We start from the raw sequence: 16323 nt of genomic DNA on the forward strand, positions 1-16323 counted from the left end.
ATAAAAATATCATATTAAACCGTGAAACCAAATTGTCGTTGACCTGCGCTTATTGATTTGTATATTCTTCTATTGCAGCTTCAAAGCCAACTCCGCGCCCTTCGACATCTCGGCCACATCGGCCTTCAAACCCACCAAGCCGCTGGACATCCGCTTGACCCACGCACCGCACCCACCGCTGATTTCCCCGATCACCGGACAGCCACTCAGCCACGTGCCCGCGCCACTGCTGTTATCCTCGTCGACGAACTCGGGAGCGGGATCCTCGTTCCGCCTGGCCCGCAGCTCCACCCAACCGCTGCAGTCGCCGCGAGTTGTCCACCTGGCCGGTCAGGCTACTGGTGGCTCCGCTTTGGCACGACAGAACTCGGTGAACGACAGCATCAACCTCAGCGAGCAGCTAACCCTATCCATCGGCACGGACAGCGAGCACATCTTTGAGATGTCCGCTCTGGAGGAGGACTCGGCCATCCAGTCGCTGAGCGACGAGACAGCCGCTTCCGCATCTGCCAACTCAACCTCCGCGACCACCGCAACCACCATGACACCGCCCAGTGGCCTCACGCGGAGCAACAGCGTTCGGGCCAGGGCCAATATGTTCCAGCAATTGCAGGAGCAGTCGCGCAACCAACGGGCAACGGGTTAGTATAGTAGCCAAATAATAGCAAAGGTCTGCTGATGGGGAGTTTGTGGGTCGGGATGCCATTCACCCACCTATCAGCACCGCCATTATCGTCGTCATTCGCTGGCTTCGCAGAAATTAGCATGAAGCAATAAAGCAGACGAGCAGCGACCGCTAAGTGAACCGGTGGCACTGCGAACTTGGTTGCCCCATGTCGCAAACCGACCGGAACAAGAAGGCCAAGACCACAGTGGCCAGAATGGGAGTAGATTAGAGCTGGGGTTGGGCTAGGGCCACAGTGCTTTTCTGTGGAGTTAGCAGTATTGTACCGAAGGAAGTTAGTTGATAGGAAAATAAATAGATAGGGCTTAAGGGTTAGAGTTAGTTAGTAAATAATTTATGACAATTCTATTTTATGGGCCACTTTGGATGACACTAAGCAAACACCTAAACATTTGAGAGTCCCAGCAAAAGCCATACCTTTGCGAATATTAATTAGTTAGGCCCCCCACTGCTGGTCAATGTGTGTAGAGCCCACTCCAGAGTGCTTGCCAGATTTTGCCATTAGCTCGGTGTTGTTGCGGCAGGCCTCTCATGGTTGTTGGCCAAGTTAATAAGCTGTAAAATGTGTGTCACTTGCCTCACACTCACCCGCACTTCGGAAAGTCGCCGTCTCCGGCAATCAGCAACTAATTGAGGCTTGCGTGTTGCGCAACATTTGTGACCAGGTGAATGGGACACGGGAAGGGGTAGTCGGGGGTTTGTGGTGCAGGTCACTTTTGATTAGACTTTCGTTATCGAGCCCGTATCGAAGTCATGTAATAGTAACCAGGCCCGCCTGGAGAACTATGCCAAAATTTGAACGTTATTAGTAGTACACTCGAAGAGAAAGCACATAACAATTTTCTTATTCTTGTTTGTGCAACACTTTTGGGATACAACATTTGATTTATTAACTTAGATATGCCTACCACCATCAAGCGGCACAGTACAACCATTGTAATCAAATCATACATTTCAGGATCCTCCACCACCCGTCAATCTCCACCAGCGTCATCGGCGGAGGTGTCTTCAAGTGCAGCCGGCAACTCCATGCAGAGTGACGAGCAGTCCACGCCAAATGCAACGATAGATGCGGAATTCGGTGAGTAACTATATGGATATTAATCGATTCTTAAGGGAGGAGACTGATACTCAGATAAGCTGGGAACATAGAGATATGCTCCAGCTTTTCCGGCTTTCAACTCCTCCCTCAACTTGGCCATTTTATCTTTTACGTTTGATTTGCACGATGCTCATTTGGAATGATAAACATGTACAAAATACTTATTGTTGTTGCTTACTGTGTCTGTGTTTTCTATAATTTCATATAGTTTTTATTGACTCGCCTGAGACTAATTCATAATTAACTCGAACAAATTCGCATTGGCCGATAAAAAATAAACAATGCCGAATTCGGGATGCAAAAAAAGCAGCCACGCCAAATTGCGCAATGAAAGAAATGGAAAAATGGAAAAGAAATTTGTACTCTAGTTCGGTTTTCCATGCATGTGCGTACATTGGGTTTTCATTTACGAGTTTTTCATTATTTTCGCCAGTTTGAGTTCTCTAACAAATGAATTAACTCCTCGTTACTGTTGCTGTTTTGACTTGTTTTATTGCTGTTGTTGTTGCCGCATGAGAAAACTAATAATAATTTATGCCCCACAACTGTATTTTATGTAATTTAAGACGCGCGTGATTTATTTTTCCATATTTATTTGCCACATTTCCATCGATGGCAGTTAACGCAGTTAATTAAGCGTTCATAATTTAACGGTCTTAATTAACAACATTTTTTACGCCTACCCGAATGGCGTTTTCTTCCTGGAAAGTCATCCACCACAACTCCTGACACACTTGAAAATGGGTGAGCCTCCTTCATATCACTTATCGGTATGACCGACAGATGCGAGTTTGCGTCATGTTCTTTGTGGTTTGGCCTAAAAACAGGCAGTAAAATGTATTGTCGATAAGGTGGAATGGCGTTGACCTTGATAGACGCCAGTTAAATATATAATTAGCATGCACAAATGTTTAAGGGCCTTTAACAAAGAAATATTAGCAATCAAAAAGCAAATTTTAATTAGCCACATACAAAACTCTGAAGAACTTTACTTGTACCATATCGCGATACTATCATATGATTTGACTTATATGGTTTCATGATTTATATTTATGATTTCCTTAAGCTCGAAAGCGGTTCTCTTTAATAAATAATTCAAGCCATTTGGCCAGTTCTTCATAAGTAATGTTCACTAAACTTTCCATCATTTCTTTGCGTTTATCAGTCGAACAACCCACACATAACATGTCACTCAGACGCTTACAAAGAAAGTTCATATCAATTGAAAGCGCTGTGGAAGAACCAATATCGAAAGTTACAGATGAAAATGAAAATCGAGAAGATGGCAGTTGTGTGTGTGTGTGTGGTGGACAAAGCAAAAAGCGTAAATGGCGCAAAAAGTGGCGAATTATAGAAATTGCTTTGCAAACGCCAGACAAACTTTCTATGATTCAGTTATGCGGGGGTACAAATCATCTTTTGTGATGGTCGGTCGGTCAGTTTGTCCAGTGCGTGATAAAGGCTGCTGCAAATGATAGTGTAGTGCGGGAAATGTATAGCATTATCGCAGCAGCGGCAGCGACAGCATTTGAGTGTGGGCAGCGGATATAACCGAATGCGCAGCTCGTCATTGAGTCTTGTAAGTCGCCGCATCTGAAAGAAACCACAGGCAGCCAGAGCAGCAGCAATGAATATTTAAACTTAAAGTATACTTCCAACTAGTGACAGACAGTTCGAGCAGATTGTGCAAATGCAATGCGTAAGTGGTGCAAGGACCACAAGGATTAACTCTAGCAAAAACTAATCTCTAAACCAAACCCCATATAGAACCCTCATCCCTGTCGCTGGCTGAGCGGCTGGCCTTCTTCAGCAATCTGTGCGAGAGCGGCGGAGGAGGTGGGAGTGCCAGTGCCGGTGGTAGGTACCGCAGTCGCACCAGTAGCTATTCGAGGAGTCCGCCCGGCGATCGCACCACTCCCAGGAGCAGCACATCCGCCAGCAGTGTCAGTGTGACGCCCACGCCCATGGACTACTCTCCGATTCCATACGACAAGGAGCCATCTAGTCTCACGCTGGAGAGCATCATCGAGCCCGAGCATGAGGAGGTCAAGGAGCAAGTGGTCCAGGATGAGGTCAAGCTGAGGAAGAAGGAGGCAGTCCAGAGGGAGTCTCCCCAGCACAATGGCTTCCACGTGCTGACCAGGTCCGCCACCGATCCGCCACCGTCCACCTCGCCCCTGCGAATCAGCATACGGACTGTGGGAAAGCTGGTCCTGCCCGATACCTTCCGCGGTGATCGCAACAATAACAGCAGTAGTAGGAGTGGGAGCACCAGCTGGAGCAACTCTTGCATGGTCAAGCTGCAGAGCCTGGAGCCCGTTAGCCTGTCCGTTCATTCGCGCACCATTGGCAAGGTTAAGTCTCCCTTCATAGAAAAGCAGCAGGAGAAACCACATACCGAGAAGCTAGCAAACGGAACCAGCGACAGTGGCTCCGATTCGGGCAAGGAGAACTGCGCCTCCAATGAGCAGGAACATCTGCAGCACCAGCAGTCGCAGGACGAGGATCGAGCTCCGCCCAGGGTGTCCGAGATGCGAAGGAAAATTAGCCGACTGGTGCAACAACAGCAGCCGCAACCACAGCCCGTCAATCGGCGACACACCACCGAGATCACCTCCGTGACCGTAGGAATGCGATCGCCCAATGTGGACGATCGCTTTGCCAAGTACTTTGGTGTCAAGGAGACCTGCAACAGCACGACCACCCTGCATAAAACCCAATCGCTGCCACCCAGCCAAGTTGAGGCCAAAAATGCGCATGTGAAACTGCCGCAGATTACTACCGTGGTTTCCAAACGGCGGGAGTTGCTCAAGAGGACGCGACCCCTGTCCATGGATCACTACTCCAGCGGCTGCACCAGTCCCACAGCCATGCCAAGTCCCAAGAGAGCACATTCGCCCGTCTGCCGGCGGAAGGCCGCCATTTCCACCATCGAGGACATTGAGGTCACGCCCGACGAGCTCCGGGCCGCCGGCAGGAACTTCAAGCTGTTGTACGGCGAGTTACTGGGCTGAAAAATTGTCTATTTTGGCCGAGCATTCAAAATTTCCCAATTTTTCCAAATCCCCGAAGTCCCAAACACAAACACAAATATCGCTCTCTTCGTGTGGGTCCGCGCTCAGTGTGATAGATGCGTCCGATCCCGATTCTAGTTGTCTCACAGTAATCCCAATAATGAAAACAAACTGAACGAAACGAAAATTCCACAGATATGTCAAGCGAAAAAGAAGTAATAAATGAAAATAAACCTATGTATGTTAGAAATGTATTTAAACCGAGAGACAGTTTTATTCCCAACGGCTCGTATATTATGTCTGGCCAGCAAAGCCTTCCAGTTTACCTTTACCCTATATTATTATTATGCGAAACAGCTTTGTGCTTATATATACATAAAACACTACTTTTTATTTACATTTAAAAACGAATTGTACCTTAAACGGAATTATATTATGATGAGTATGTATTACATTTATTATTATTATTGTAATATTTAATTAATGGAAGTTGTTACACCAAGAAAATAAATACAAGAAATGTGCTAAAGAATGGGAGGTACACACTATTAGCTAAAATTCAAATGCTGAGTAAGTACTTTATCGTGTTTGAGCATGTTTGTGGCCTCGAGCCTTTCTCTGCGCTTTTCAAATTTGTACGTAAGCTGTGACTGAGCATGTTATTTATGATTTTTGCCTGCTTTTAAGGATTGATTTGCTGCATTCGTACTGATTTCACAATCGTCATTATTGGGCAAATTTAACATGAATTTATATGTGAAAATTATAATATTTTATAGGAAAACCTAGCACCGAACCACTTAAGAGCATTCTTAAGACGGGAATGCCAGTGCTGGGTATGGGACGCGGCTTAATGCCCGTGGACCTCAATGCCGAGCTGAAGAACCGGCTCAAACGCTCCACACATGCCACTGTTTCCAATCTCCGCAAGTCTGCAACCTCGGCAGATGCCACTAGAGCAGCTAGTGATGAGGTGGACAATCCACAGAGGAATCTAGCCCAGATCCTGAGGAACGTTTCGGAGAACTCCACGCCGAAGCACGATGATGCCGTGAACCTGGTGAGGAATCTCTCCACCTTGGGGCAACCTCGATCGCTGGCCCGTGACGATGCAGCCGGGAATTGTGCCTCGGCATCCGAAGGCGAGAGTTCGGGGGGCCGCGAGATCGAGGCCATAATCAAGAACAGCGCTGTGGCCAGACGTCGCCGGCAGCAACAGCAGCAGTCGCAGCAGCAGAATCAGCCAGATGGGTGAGTCCTGGTCCTGGTCCTGGTCCTGCTCCTCCTCGTCCAGTGCTCCGTGTGTTAGTGCACTAACCCATAGCTATTACTAACCTGCTGTAACTGTGCGACGTTCCGCGGCATCGTGGTTTTATAATCGTATATGTAGACATAACGTTTAGACAGCAACACACATGCATCAAATGTGTGTGCTCCTCAAGACTGGTTCCCAAAAGTAAAACTAAATATTTACAATTATTGTCGAGTTGAGATGAAATTTACATTAGTAAGACGTTCATCACTTTGTATTGAACATTTGTATATGTCTCCGCCACACTCCACACCCTGTGTTCGTTTGCCGAAGAGACTTTTGCTTTCGATTTAACCGATTTTCCGCACTCGAACAAAAGATTCCTAGTCAGAGTGCAGCCCGTGGCAAGGAGCTACTACTGGCCACTTGGCCAGCGGCCACAGCCACATCAGCCGCATCCGCCGCAGCAACAAGGTCAACAGCAGCAGCAGCGCCAAGTGTTGCTCATACAGCAGCAGCCGAAACCCCTTTACAAGCTTCTTCAGCCCAGACATTTTGTAAAAAATTAGAAACTAAGTTTAAACTTGCATTGCTTACTACCGTTTGTGCAAAAACTAATTAACTGATATATACACAAGAAATAATATATTTTATCGAAAACTTGTTTAAACGATATATTATTGCCACATTATATATTTTTACGTGATGCGAAAAAGCCGATAAATCAAATAAAAAGAAACATTAATAAAGTTCACGGAAATCCTAATTAACTGTAGTTTTGTTTGGCCACTAACTGTTCTTTCTTACTAACTAAATGTTTAATAACAGCATGGAGTTTGATATAATCTACTGCTTATATTTCCTAAAAGTTCCAAAAGAAGTATTCTATGTTATCGTTTCGCGCCAAACTTTCAAATGGCAAATTGATAATTCTCCTTTTGCTTCAAACTTGACATCGATAACGATACGAATCGATTTTTCTCTTCTTTCACTCTTTTAACAAAAGTGTTAGTTTGAACGTTACCCAGCAGAATGTCAACCTTAACATTACTGGTAATTCCGTAGTTTCAAACCATCGACCCAAGTTTCCAACTTCTGCCGCACTGGCGCTTTTATCTCGTACAACATAACAGAAAGAGAGTAAGGAAATGTACTTAAGAGAGAATTAGAGTAGCTGTGTGCAAAAATAATATGGCAGCGTTATCCGCTGCAGTGAAACTGGTCACTCTGTGCGGTATATAAACAGGCAAAAACCGGAATTCAGCGCGATTTTTAAACAGTTTTCGCCCCGAACGGTCGTTTCAAGCGTCGCGGAACAAGAAGAAGAAACGACGCACAGCTGTTTGTGACGCGGGTTTTGTTTATGAAACATTACAACAAAAGTTACGGATATTAGTGCGCACAAAAATGATGGAATATATTCTGTAGTAAATGTACAACGATTTTATTAGGTTTCAGTGCAAATACGTGTTTTACGTTTTAGTTGTTTACCTTTTACAAACGCGCGCGTTTTTGTGGCGGTTGTAAAAATTATAAATTATAATTCATCGTTGCAACGAGCAAAAAGAAGGTTTTGCTTCTTAATTAAAACAATTGCTGGCAATTGAAAGTGCAAGTGCAAATTGCAGTGGAAACAGCGGCTTTTATTGCAGTCCCTTAAAGGTTTGTACAAATTGGAGAGAGGATTCTCACAAAAACCAGAAGTTCCTTTATTTTTCGCAAGGGCTGCATCTGCCAGGTTCCGTCTCGCTCCAACTCCCGTTCTCCTTGTCTTACCTGCAGTCGAACACCCGAAAAAAACTGTAAAATGGTTGTTTTGTTTCCATTCAAACATTTTGCTGATTAACCGAAACCTCTGCAGAGTTCAATGCACTGAAAAAAGTTGGGGCTAAAATGAAACGAAAAGTAACGAAAAAGTATTGCGCTGAAGGAAATTTGTATAAGTTATGTTTTTGTAGAATACTGACTTCATAAGGCATTTTATGAACCAATAATTTAAATATATACCTACCAATCTTTTTATTGAAAACTTACTTCTTTATCAGTTTGGGGAAATTCCATTAAACTTTAAAAATTTAATGGATTTACTTTGCGAATCTCTAACTGCCAGTATATTTTTTTAGTGTATCGCCACAGATTTGTTGTTGTTGTTAAGCTTCTTGTCCAGACATTGTTGTTGTTTTCGTGTTTGCTTGCACATGGATTCCCTATTGTTTTTCTCTCTCTGTCGATCTGTACGAAAAAATGTTTGCAGCCGATGCTTTTGTTTTGGTTTTATTTCTTTCCAGTTTTTAGAGTCCGACTCGCTTGAGCAATTTTAGCCAAATTTTGTTGACTTAGTCGATTTTAATTATCAAGTGTTTGCTGTCTATTGTCTCTCAGTTCAAGGTCCCAAATTCAGGCCAGTTTTTGCATAAATATCCAAAGCAGGCACGTTCGAAAAATGAAATCAATTAAAATTATAAGAGTTTTACCTCCAGCAATTTATTTTAACTCTATATTTGTTTATTCAAACTTTTCTGAGTTGTATTGCATAATTTCAGTTCGCTGATGAACTCCCCCACAAAACAGGTAATCCAAAAAAATGGCAGCTAATGAATAATCAAATGCGGAGCGAATCAAATGTTTAAGTTGTTGGAGAATGCCTTTCGTTTTCAATGAATTTGCATAATTTGTACTTTTATTCACCTTATTTTCTCATTCGTTTTGGCCCGTGGCGAATTTCTTTTGGCGGTTCCATTTGATGGGCGGGAAATGAAAACGAAATTAGTTTGCAATTTGTTTTATTTTGATTAGTGTTTTAATGACGAGCGTGTCTGCCCATAACCAATTAAATAATAGTTAATCGCCAGTGAAAATAGTGCAGTCACTGCTTTCAGGGAAACCGATTAGACTCAAATTTCAGCACTTATGATTATTCAAATTTGTTCAAGGAATATTGACATTTGTTTAGTAGCAACTTTATTAGCTCTGTTTGATATTTTAACGGGGCGAAATACTCGGAAAAGTATTGAAGAAGGTTTCTCTACACTTGGAAAATATGCCTATGCAGTTTACCTAGATAAGAAGTTGCCTCTTCGTTTTCCCTTTTTATAACAAAGTGCTCATTTGTAAACAAATAAATATACAGTCGAGTGCTGCTTATCGCCTCGGATTTTTATGATAGTCAAGGGGCACTTGGGGTTAATTTCACTTCCATGCTACACATGGGAAAGTGTTGGAAGTGGATGTGCATCACCATTACCCCAAATCCACATGCACAACACCCACAACGAAGAAAGAGAGGGCAACTAGCCGAGGGATAGAGATGGAGATAGCAATGCCCGATCACGTCGGTGTATAGGAAAAACGTGAGTCCAAACGCTAAAGAGCCAAAGCAAATAAGCGAGGCGGATTGAAACAAAAGTTCTGCGGGAGAAGCCAGTTCGTTCAGCTGGAAAAACTAAGGGGCCTCGCCCAGTGCACAAAGAAATAAGCATATAAATATATTAAACATAAAGCAGTAAGCTCTATAGACAGTAATTCATGGTAGAAATCATACCATAAGACCATATGTTGTTATGGATAATCTTCGCTAGACCGATATGTAAGATATATATGCTTAAAAGCCATTTGCCTGAGTGCATATGGCGACTTCGATCGACTGGCATTAATTGAAAAATGCCGCCACCGCCGTCGCCGCGTGATCGAATGATGCATTATCAAACGGAAAGCTTTGCGGCTGAACCGATCCGATACAATGGCATCCCATAGCCATATAGCCGATATCCCCGCCCCCGAATCGAGTGGAGAAACATTTCCATTTGGGGCATGTTATTTGATGCTGCGCTGCGTGCTGGAGAATGCATTTCCAGATTACACAACCATTAAACTCACATAATTCCATGGCACTGATCCATTAATTATGTTTTCGCTTCGGTTTGTTCTGCTCCCCCTCCACGGGGCTATAAATATTATTTTTATTGGAAAAATCTGAGCAGCAACAGCAACATCGTCGATTGATGAAGTTGTTCGCGTCCGGGAAAGTTTTATGGGTCCTGGTCCTGCGACCAACCAATTCCCGATTCAATCGCGCTTGCCTTCCCCAAGTTGTCTAAAATATTACACAATCGCTGGGCTCTGGTACATTGACTCCTTTTGGTTTATACCCTGTTTGCTTAGCTGCTTCCCTCTCTAGCCTTTTGTCTACGCTTTGCACAGCTGTTGTATCTGTGTACCTTTGTATCTGTGTGTTTCTGTATCGAAAATGTATCTACCGCTGGCTGTTACTGTCAGTTTCAAATGCTCCGCTTCCTCAATTTGTCTGGGCAAGTGCTTTTGGGGCAAATTGGCCTGTGGCGTTGATTGTCCAACTATCGTTTAATTGGACTTACTGGGGAGATAAACCCTTGATCGAGTGCATTATGAAACACATCTCCCACACTCGCAGCGCATTAAATACCCCATCAATGCCCCCTCAGTTTTTTGGGCCAGCTAATTTATGGCTCGTGCTCCAAAAACTCGAGAATTTCGCAATTGGATTCGAATTACTCAAAAATACAACTAGCAAAAAGCGAACTAGAAAATCCACTGACAGGAAATGACGAAACCCAAAAATTGGTTTCGTGGATTTAGCTGACTTAATATGACTTTAATGAGGACTAATTGCCAACAGTTGGAGGCGATAGAAACGCTGTCGAAACGAGCAGTTTCTGGAGGAGATTCGAGTATTGGAAATCAATAAAAATTGTACTGTGCTGAATGATAGCTTTTTAATGTTTCTAGCTTATGGTACTCGATAGTCTGTAAGCCCATTTAGAATTCACAAATATATATAGCTACTCAATAGCATTCTCCATTCGCTCTGCCTCGGATTTCCTGGCAGTTAGTGCACATTTCATGAGTCATTTTTCGGCCAGCGCATCACATCCTTTTATGCTTGGACGCCACCATAGTGGCCATGCCCATAAATCTATTCGGTTTTATGGCCAGAAGCGGAAACGTGAGTCGCCGCTTTGTGGGCGCATATTTTATATTTTTAGGGCGCAGGAGACGTAATAGATGCACTTAAACTGTCACTTCAACAGTCCCAGACGGAGTTTTTCCGACATTGACTTTGACACTCGCGAAGTCAACAAACCCGCCAGGATAATATGCAAATCCGCGGGGCTCCTCACTATTTGCATGCTATGTTTGCCTGGCCTGTCTGGCTGGCAAATAAAACTCATCAGGCCAGTTGACAACTCATTAGCCGGGGCATTCAAGGAGGACGTTCTGGGGAGGAATGCCACCTCCTTCGCGTCCCCGTACAATGAACTCATTTCGGACAAAGTTCTGCCCAGCAATGTGGATTCGTGGACTCGTATTCGCTACTTTTGTTGTCTGACAAGCGCTCATAAATCTGCAACTGCAGCTGGTCCTCATACTTGGAAAAATATTTGTGGTATTCTTGGGAGATTAATCACGCGATTTTTCATCGAAAGAAGAGCTTAATCCCTAAAATAAATTATATTCATTCATTTTGTTAAATTCTGATGGATACATGTGTATTTTTGTGATCAAATTGTATCTAGAAGATGCGACTGTCAGTTTGGAACTTCATGCACTCTCATTGCAATCTCGATTTTCTCTGTGTGCAGCTCCCCTGCCCACTGCCCTCAATTGCGGACTCCATCTTCCAGCAGCTGAAAGCAACTCTTTGTGCAGGCCTGCTGGCTTGGCTCCTTTGTCTGTCTGCCCTGTCATAGATATCATCATTGGGCATTTATTATTTCAGTCCTTCGGTTTGGCGCAGCATCTTCGTGTGCCTGGCTATTCAATTTCCTCTGTACGAACTACGTGGCATGTACTGCAGCCTCGGTTTCCTTGATGTGCGCAGCATTCAGGCCACTTGCTATCGCGTACTATCGATTTCTGGGCGACAGAGTGACAAACAATGAGCTGGTTTCCTTTGATATATTGAATTGCATTGTTTGGCCCTGGCTGTCAATGCATTGCCATTTCCATTTGCACATCCAGCTCCACCTGAAGCTGCAGCTCCCATCCAACTCCCAGACCCCCAATCAAACCATCTTGGCTGTCGGTTGTCGACTGTCGCTTGTCAGTCAATCAATTAGACACCTGTTGCTCGGTGCTTAGGCTTCTACGCTGAAAAGCGAGACAGCTGGCATTCGCAGACGACTTCCATATGTCGATAAGTAAGCGCTATAAAAGTCACAAAAACAAATATTTCCAATGATTTATCGAGAAGTTTGAAGCAACTTTTGAAAATGAATATCCTCTAAAGGGGGAAAAGTAGCAAATCTTTGGCATTAAATGATGTCTCCATAAAATGCGTCTGTGATAGCCTTTTAATCTTCTAAATAGCGTACTCTCTCTAAATCAAAAAGGAAGGCCCGAGCACTTCCTTCCCCAGTTTCCTGCGATTTGAAGCCGTCCATCGGCCATCATCATCAGCATCCTCTCGCCATAAATTGTTAATCGATTATTAATGACTTTGGCGCAATTAAGTAACAAACAAAGCAAAAATCGCTTCATCGGGCAGCAACAACATGCCATTACCCATTAACAGGCGGCCCCACAAACTTGGCCAAGACAGCAGGAAAAGGGGGCGGGGCGTGCTCCCTGTGTGTTCACTGACAGTAAAAGTTGCAACTTGCAACGTGCAACTGGCAGCTACAGCAACAGCAAAAGGCGGCAAGTGCAGGCCAGGCTGCAAGGCAGAAATCTTAAGAAAATCAACATGCAAAACCAAAAACAACTTACGCCTTAAAATGTGAAAATGCGAATGACCCGAATACACCGGCACATAGATACACACACCCATACAGCTGCGCTGAAATTGATAGCATACACGGCGCATGCGCAACACGCCAAAAAGCCTTAAAAGGCAGCAACAGCAGCAACAACAACCACAACTTCGATGACGACGGGCGACGATTTCCTTTTCTGCGCTTTCAGTTGTTGGTTTTTTCAGCTCCAGGCAAACTAGTTTTACGTACAGTTGGTTAAATACCCTGTAAACAGACGGATAGCCAGGGTATATTGAGATAATGAGCACATTATGATTATAATATCTAAAGGATACATAGAACATACCTTAAAAGGAAATGGTCATTGTAAGCATTGTATCTAAATCTTAAAAGTTGTTTGATTAACTCCCTATAGTTCATACAGGATCTAATTGATTCGACACCTCATTTACTGGCTGCCACATGTTTTCGTGGCTTTTGTTTTTGGCGACAACGATGCCGCCATCGCACTTGCAACTTTTCCTTAATTGGCCAGGCTGTCAGTCCGCTTCGTTTTTGGCATAAGCAATTTTCATTTATTTATGCAAAACACTCGCAAATATTTATTGAGCATTTTTCACTGGCGCTCTCACGTTGCATTAACACATTTCCCCCAATTTTCAGCCGGTGGCCCAATGAAAACGAAAAGTTCACGTTTTCGGACGAGGAAAACTCGTTTCGTTTGGTTATGCATAACGTTGACAAGCCTCAGATTTTCGTGCGGCATTTGTTTTTGTTTATTTTTATACAATTTTCGCCATGGCTGAGTGGGTCCAGAGTCTAGAGTCTCAGGCGAAGCTCAATGAAGCGCGTAAATTGTGCCGTCAATGTGGGTTAGGAATGGCGTTCTGCAGCTTACATGAGTAGGTGATTAATTCCTCGCATTTCAACATTGGTCGTATCGGATGAAAGGCGGTGCGGGAAATTTGTGCAGTTGAGTAATGGTGGCCGGTGCTTGGTCAAATCAATTAAGTTTCAATGCAATGCCTAAATTAATTAACTAAGTTGTGGTTGTGGCTTATAAATTGCAATCTTTATCACCTTAGCCTACGTAGCATAATCGCCACACCCCTTGAGCATTCCTTGGGATTTTCAGCGGCAATTATCAGGGGCCACGTCGTAAACACCCAACTACAAGTTGCATTTTAATTAGTTTTGCAGCAAAAGTTAATTAGAAACCCACAAGCCAGATAGCCAGCCACTCCCCTTCGTCTGCAGTAAAACGCATCCAGATTTACGTAATCGCATTCCGGGAATTGCACATAAGTGGCATACTGCACCGCGGTTCTGCTGGCCGGTCCATAAAAAGCGTCCAGCGTCGAATGCCACGCCAATTGTGCTAATAAATGAGCCACTTGCTCTGGGCCCAACAGGTGTTTCGTCTATGGCCATGTCTTTGTCTTCTCCTGAATCTCGTTCTTTTCATTTTACTCAAGCCCTAGAAGGTGGAGGCATTCACAGAGAAAAGCCGACTTGGCCATCGACTTAAAAGGGAATGAAGCATAAAAAAAAAAAAAAAGCCATAAAAGCCAAACGTGTTCTTTTGATTGGTAAAAGGGGATTGGGAATTGTGGATGGGGATTGGCACCAAAGAGCGGCCAGCTTCAATGGCTTATGGCCATTCTCCAGTTTGGCCAGCTCTGTGTGCTCCTCCACTTTGATTTTCATTGCCATAAATGGCATAATAATTTTGTCTATCTTTGTCTATCTCTGCCATCTCAAGATCTTGTCGAATTATTTCGCATTTGGCTCATTATTGGCTCAAATAATTTCTTTATACGGTATCATTAATCAAAGCGTTTCCGCCTTGAGGTGTCGAAATCGGAAGAGCCTGGGGCTGCTATTAAAAATCTTTCTTTCGGATCTCATCAATCATGCTCTAAACTTATGGTCATTTATAGCGCGCGAGGTGCGTTTCATGAGGTTCTGAGATTGCACAGCAATAGCTTGCACTTAAAAATTAGTTAAAGGTCAACAATTTTAAAGCCCTTCCACTGACACAAGCAAATTGCCAGGATATTCCTTTTCCTAGTCTAAATATTTTGCTAATTCCTTCTTCTTTGCCATTTGCGAAACTCAATCCTACAACCCCTTTTTGCAGGGTTAATTTATTTGCCAGAGGGTTGAATTTCGAGTTGGGCAAATGGTTGCCCAAGGATTGTTTGCTTGGCGACTGCCCTGTCTTTAATTGCGAAGCTTCTCCTTCAGAAAGTTGTACACTTTGGTGGGCATTAGTTTAACAAATTCAAAAGCTGCTTGAACTGATCCTCGACGTTTAAAGGGGCCTCGGTGGTGGTTGGTGGTTCGGTGGGTGCCTCGGTGGTCGTGGTAGTGGTGGTGGTGGTCGTTGTGGAGGTCGTAGATGTGGGCTTGGGCATGGGCTTCGGTTTAGCGCGGCCATCCAGACAGGCCTGCAGGTAGTTGTAGTTCCTGGCAGTGGACTCCACGTAGTGCCGCTCCGCTCTCTGGCAGCACTGGCTGTGGCGCAGATCCACCACTCGGTAGCGTTCCTCCAGCACGCTGGCCGACTCGGAGGCGTTACCCGAGATGCTGTAGGTGGACACAGTGTTGTTGGAGCCCTGAAATGGTCGGGAATTTACAGTAGGTGCAAGTTTGTCTCATAGTTTAAAGGGGGTCCAATTACCACATTGGCATGACATTGGAAGGATGCGAGGGTTGTGTTAATATTGTTGCAAGCCCTGAGCTCGCTGCAAACTCTTTCGGAAGAAAGTCGGATAGTCCTGCGAGTGGCCAGGAAGTCGGCATCGATACCCTTCCTGGAGTCCGCCGCCGCATTGTAGCATTTGGTGTAGTTGGCACTGTAAAGCTCCGCGATCAAGTTAGATTCACCGATGTAGCCACCGAAACATGCCACCGAGGCAAAGGGATCTGTCTGCGTGACCCGTGAATTGAGAAACAGACGCGTGAGGCCATCCTGGGTGGGCAGACCCACGTATGGAGGCAATGGTCGGCTGATACCCTCCGCAGGAGACAAAACCAATAAACCGATCACGGCCAGCGAGGCCAGCACTTTCACGGATGACATCTCGGGACCCATTGCAAATATTCACCATTCACCGGAGACAGAAGCTCTTTTGACGCACTGCCTCTGGCGGAGAGCTCTTTTATATGCAAACCCTATGCGGCTGACAGGCGCGATGATAAGAATGTTATGTGATTTCCTTTCGCGATGCTCTTATCTGTTTTGCAAAACTTTTCTATTGCCGTAGCGCATTATCTTTTGGCCAATGATAAACCATAGATAAACACCAGGCTGCTGGCTTGATTGAATTGGGATCTCAAAGAATTTACTGCTTCCGTGCAGTGCATTTCATTTTCCATTTACAGCTCCGATTCATATTTTATATGACGCTCGAGAGCACTTCACAATGGCCGCGAATAACTTTCCACGGTGTGAACGCTTTCTAAGTAGCTGGTTAATATTGGCCCTAGGTAAATACAGTATTACGTTCATAAACTCTGGATTCTTTATGGCGCGC

At 44.4% G+C, this 16323-nt stretch overlaps 2 protein-coding genes across 21 annotated transcripts in view; one reads left to right on the top strand and one right to left on the bottom strand.

Annotated features, from left to right (window-relative positions):
- The window catches only part of LOC6610486 (supervillin), a 106006-nt gene that overhangs the window by 67119 nt on the left and 22564 nt on the right, over positions 1-16323 (top strand). For 11 of the 20 annotated variants that reach the window (XM_032719654.1, XM_032719655.1, XM_032719656.1 and 8 more), the window contains 3 exons: positions 79-641; positions 1644-1766; positions 5581-6052. In XM_032719654.1, the coding sequence (XP_032575545.1) occupies positions 79-641; positions 1644-1766; positions 5581-6052 (1158 nt within the window). Of the gene's footprint in view, positions 1-78; positions 642-1643; positions 1767-2496; positions 2532-3094; positions 3487-3554; positions 5254-5580; positions 6053-6432; positions 6686-16323 lie in introns of those variants that run through there. The other 9 variants (XM_032719659.1, XM_032719660.1, XM_032719662.1 and 6 more) reach the window with 4 other exon arrangements.
- LOC6610488 lies at positions 14947-15913 on the bottom strand. The gene is made up of 2 exons (XM_032719701.1): positions 15468-15913; positions 14947-15402 (listed from the first exon to the last, which is right to left on the bottom strand). The coding sequence occupies exons 1-2, from the start codon at positions 15879-15881 to the stop codon at positions 15055-15057; spliced, it is 762 nt and encodes a 253-aa protein (XP_032575592.1). The 5' UTR covers positions 15882-15913; the 3' UTR covers positions 14947-15054.

This window comes from Drosophila sechellia, chromosome 3L (genome assembly GCF_004382195.2).
Source record: "Drosophila sechellia strain sech25 chromosome 3L, ASM438219v1, whole genome shotgun sequence".
Lineage (NCBI taxonomy): Eukaryota > Metazoa > Arthropoda > Insecta > Diptera > Drosophilidae > Drosophila > Drosophila sechellia.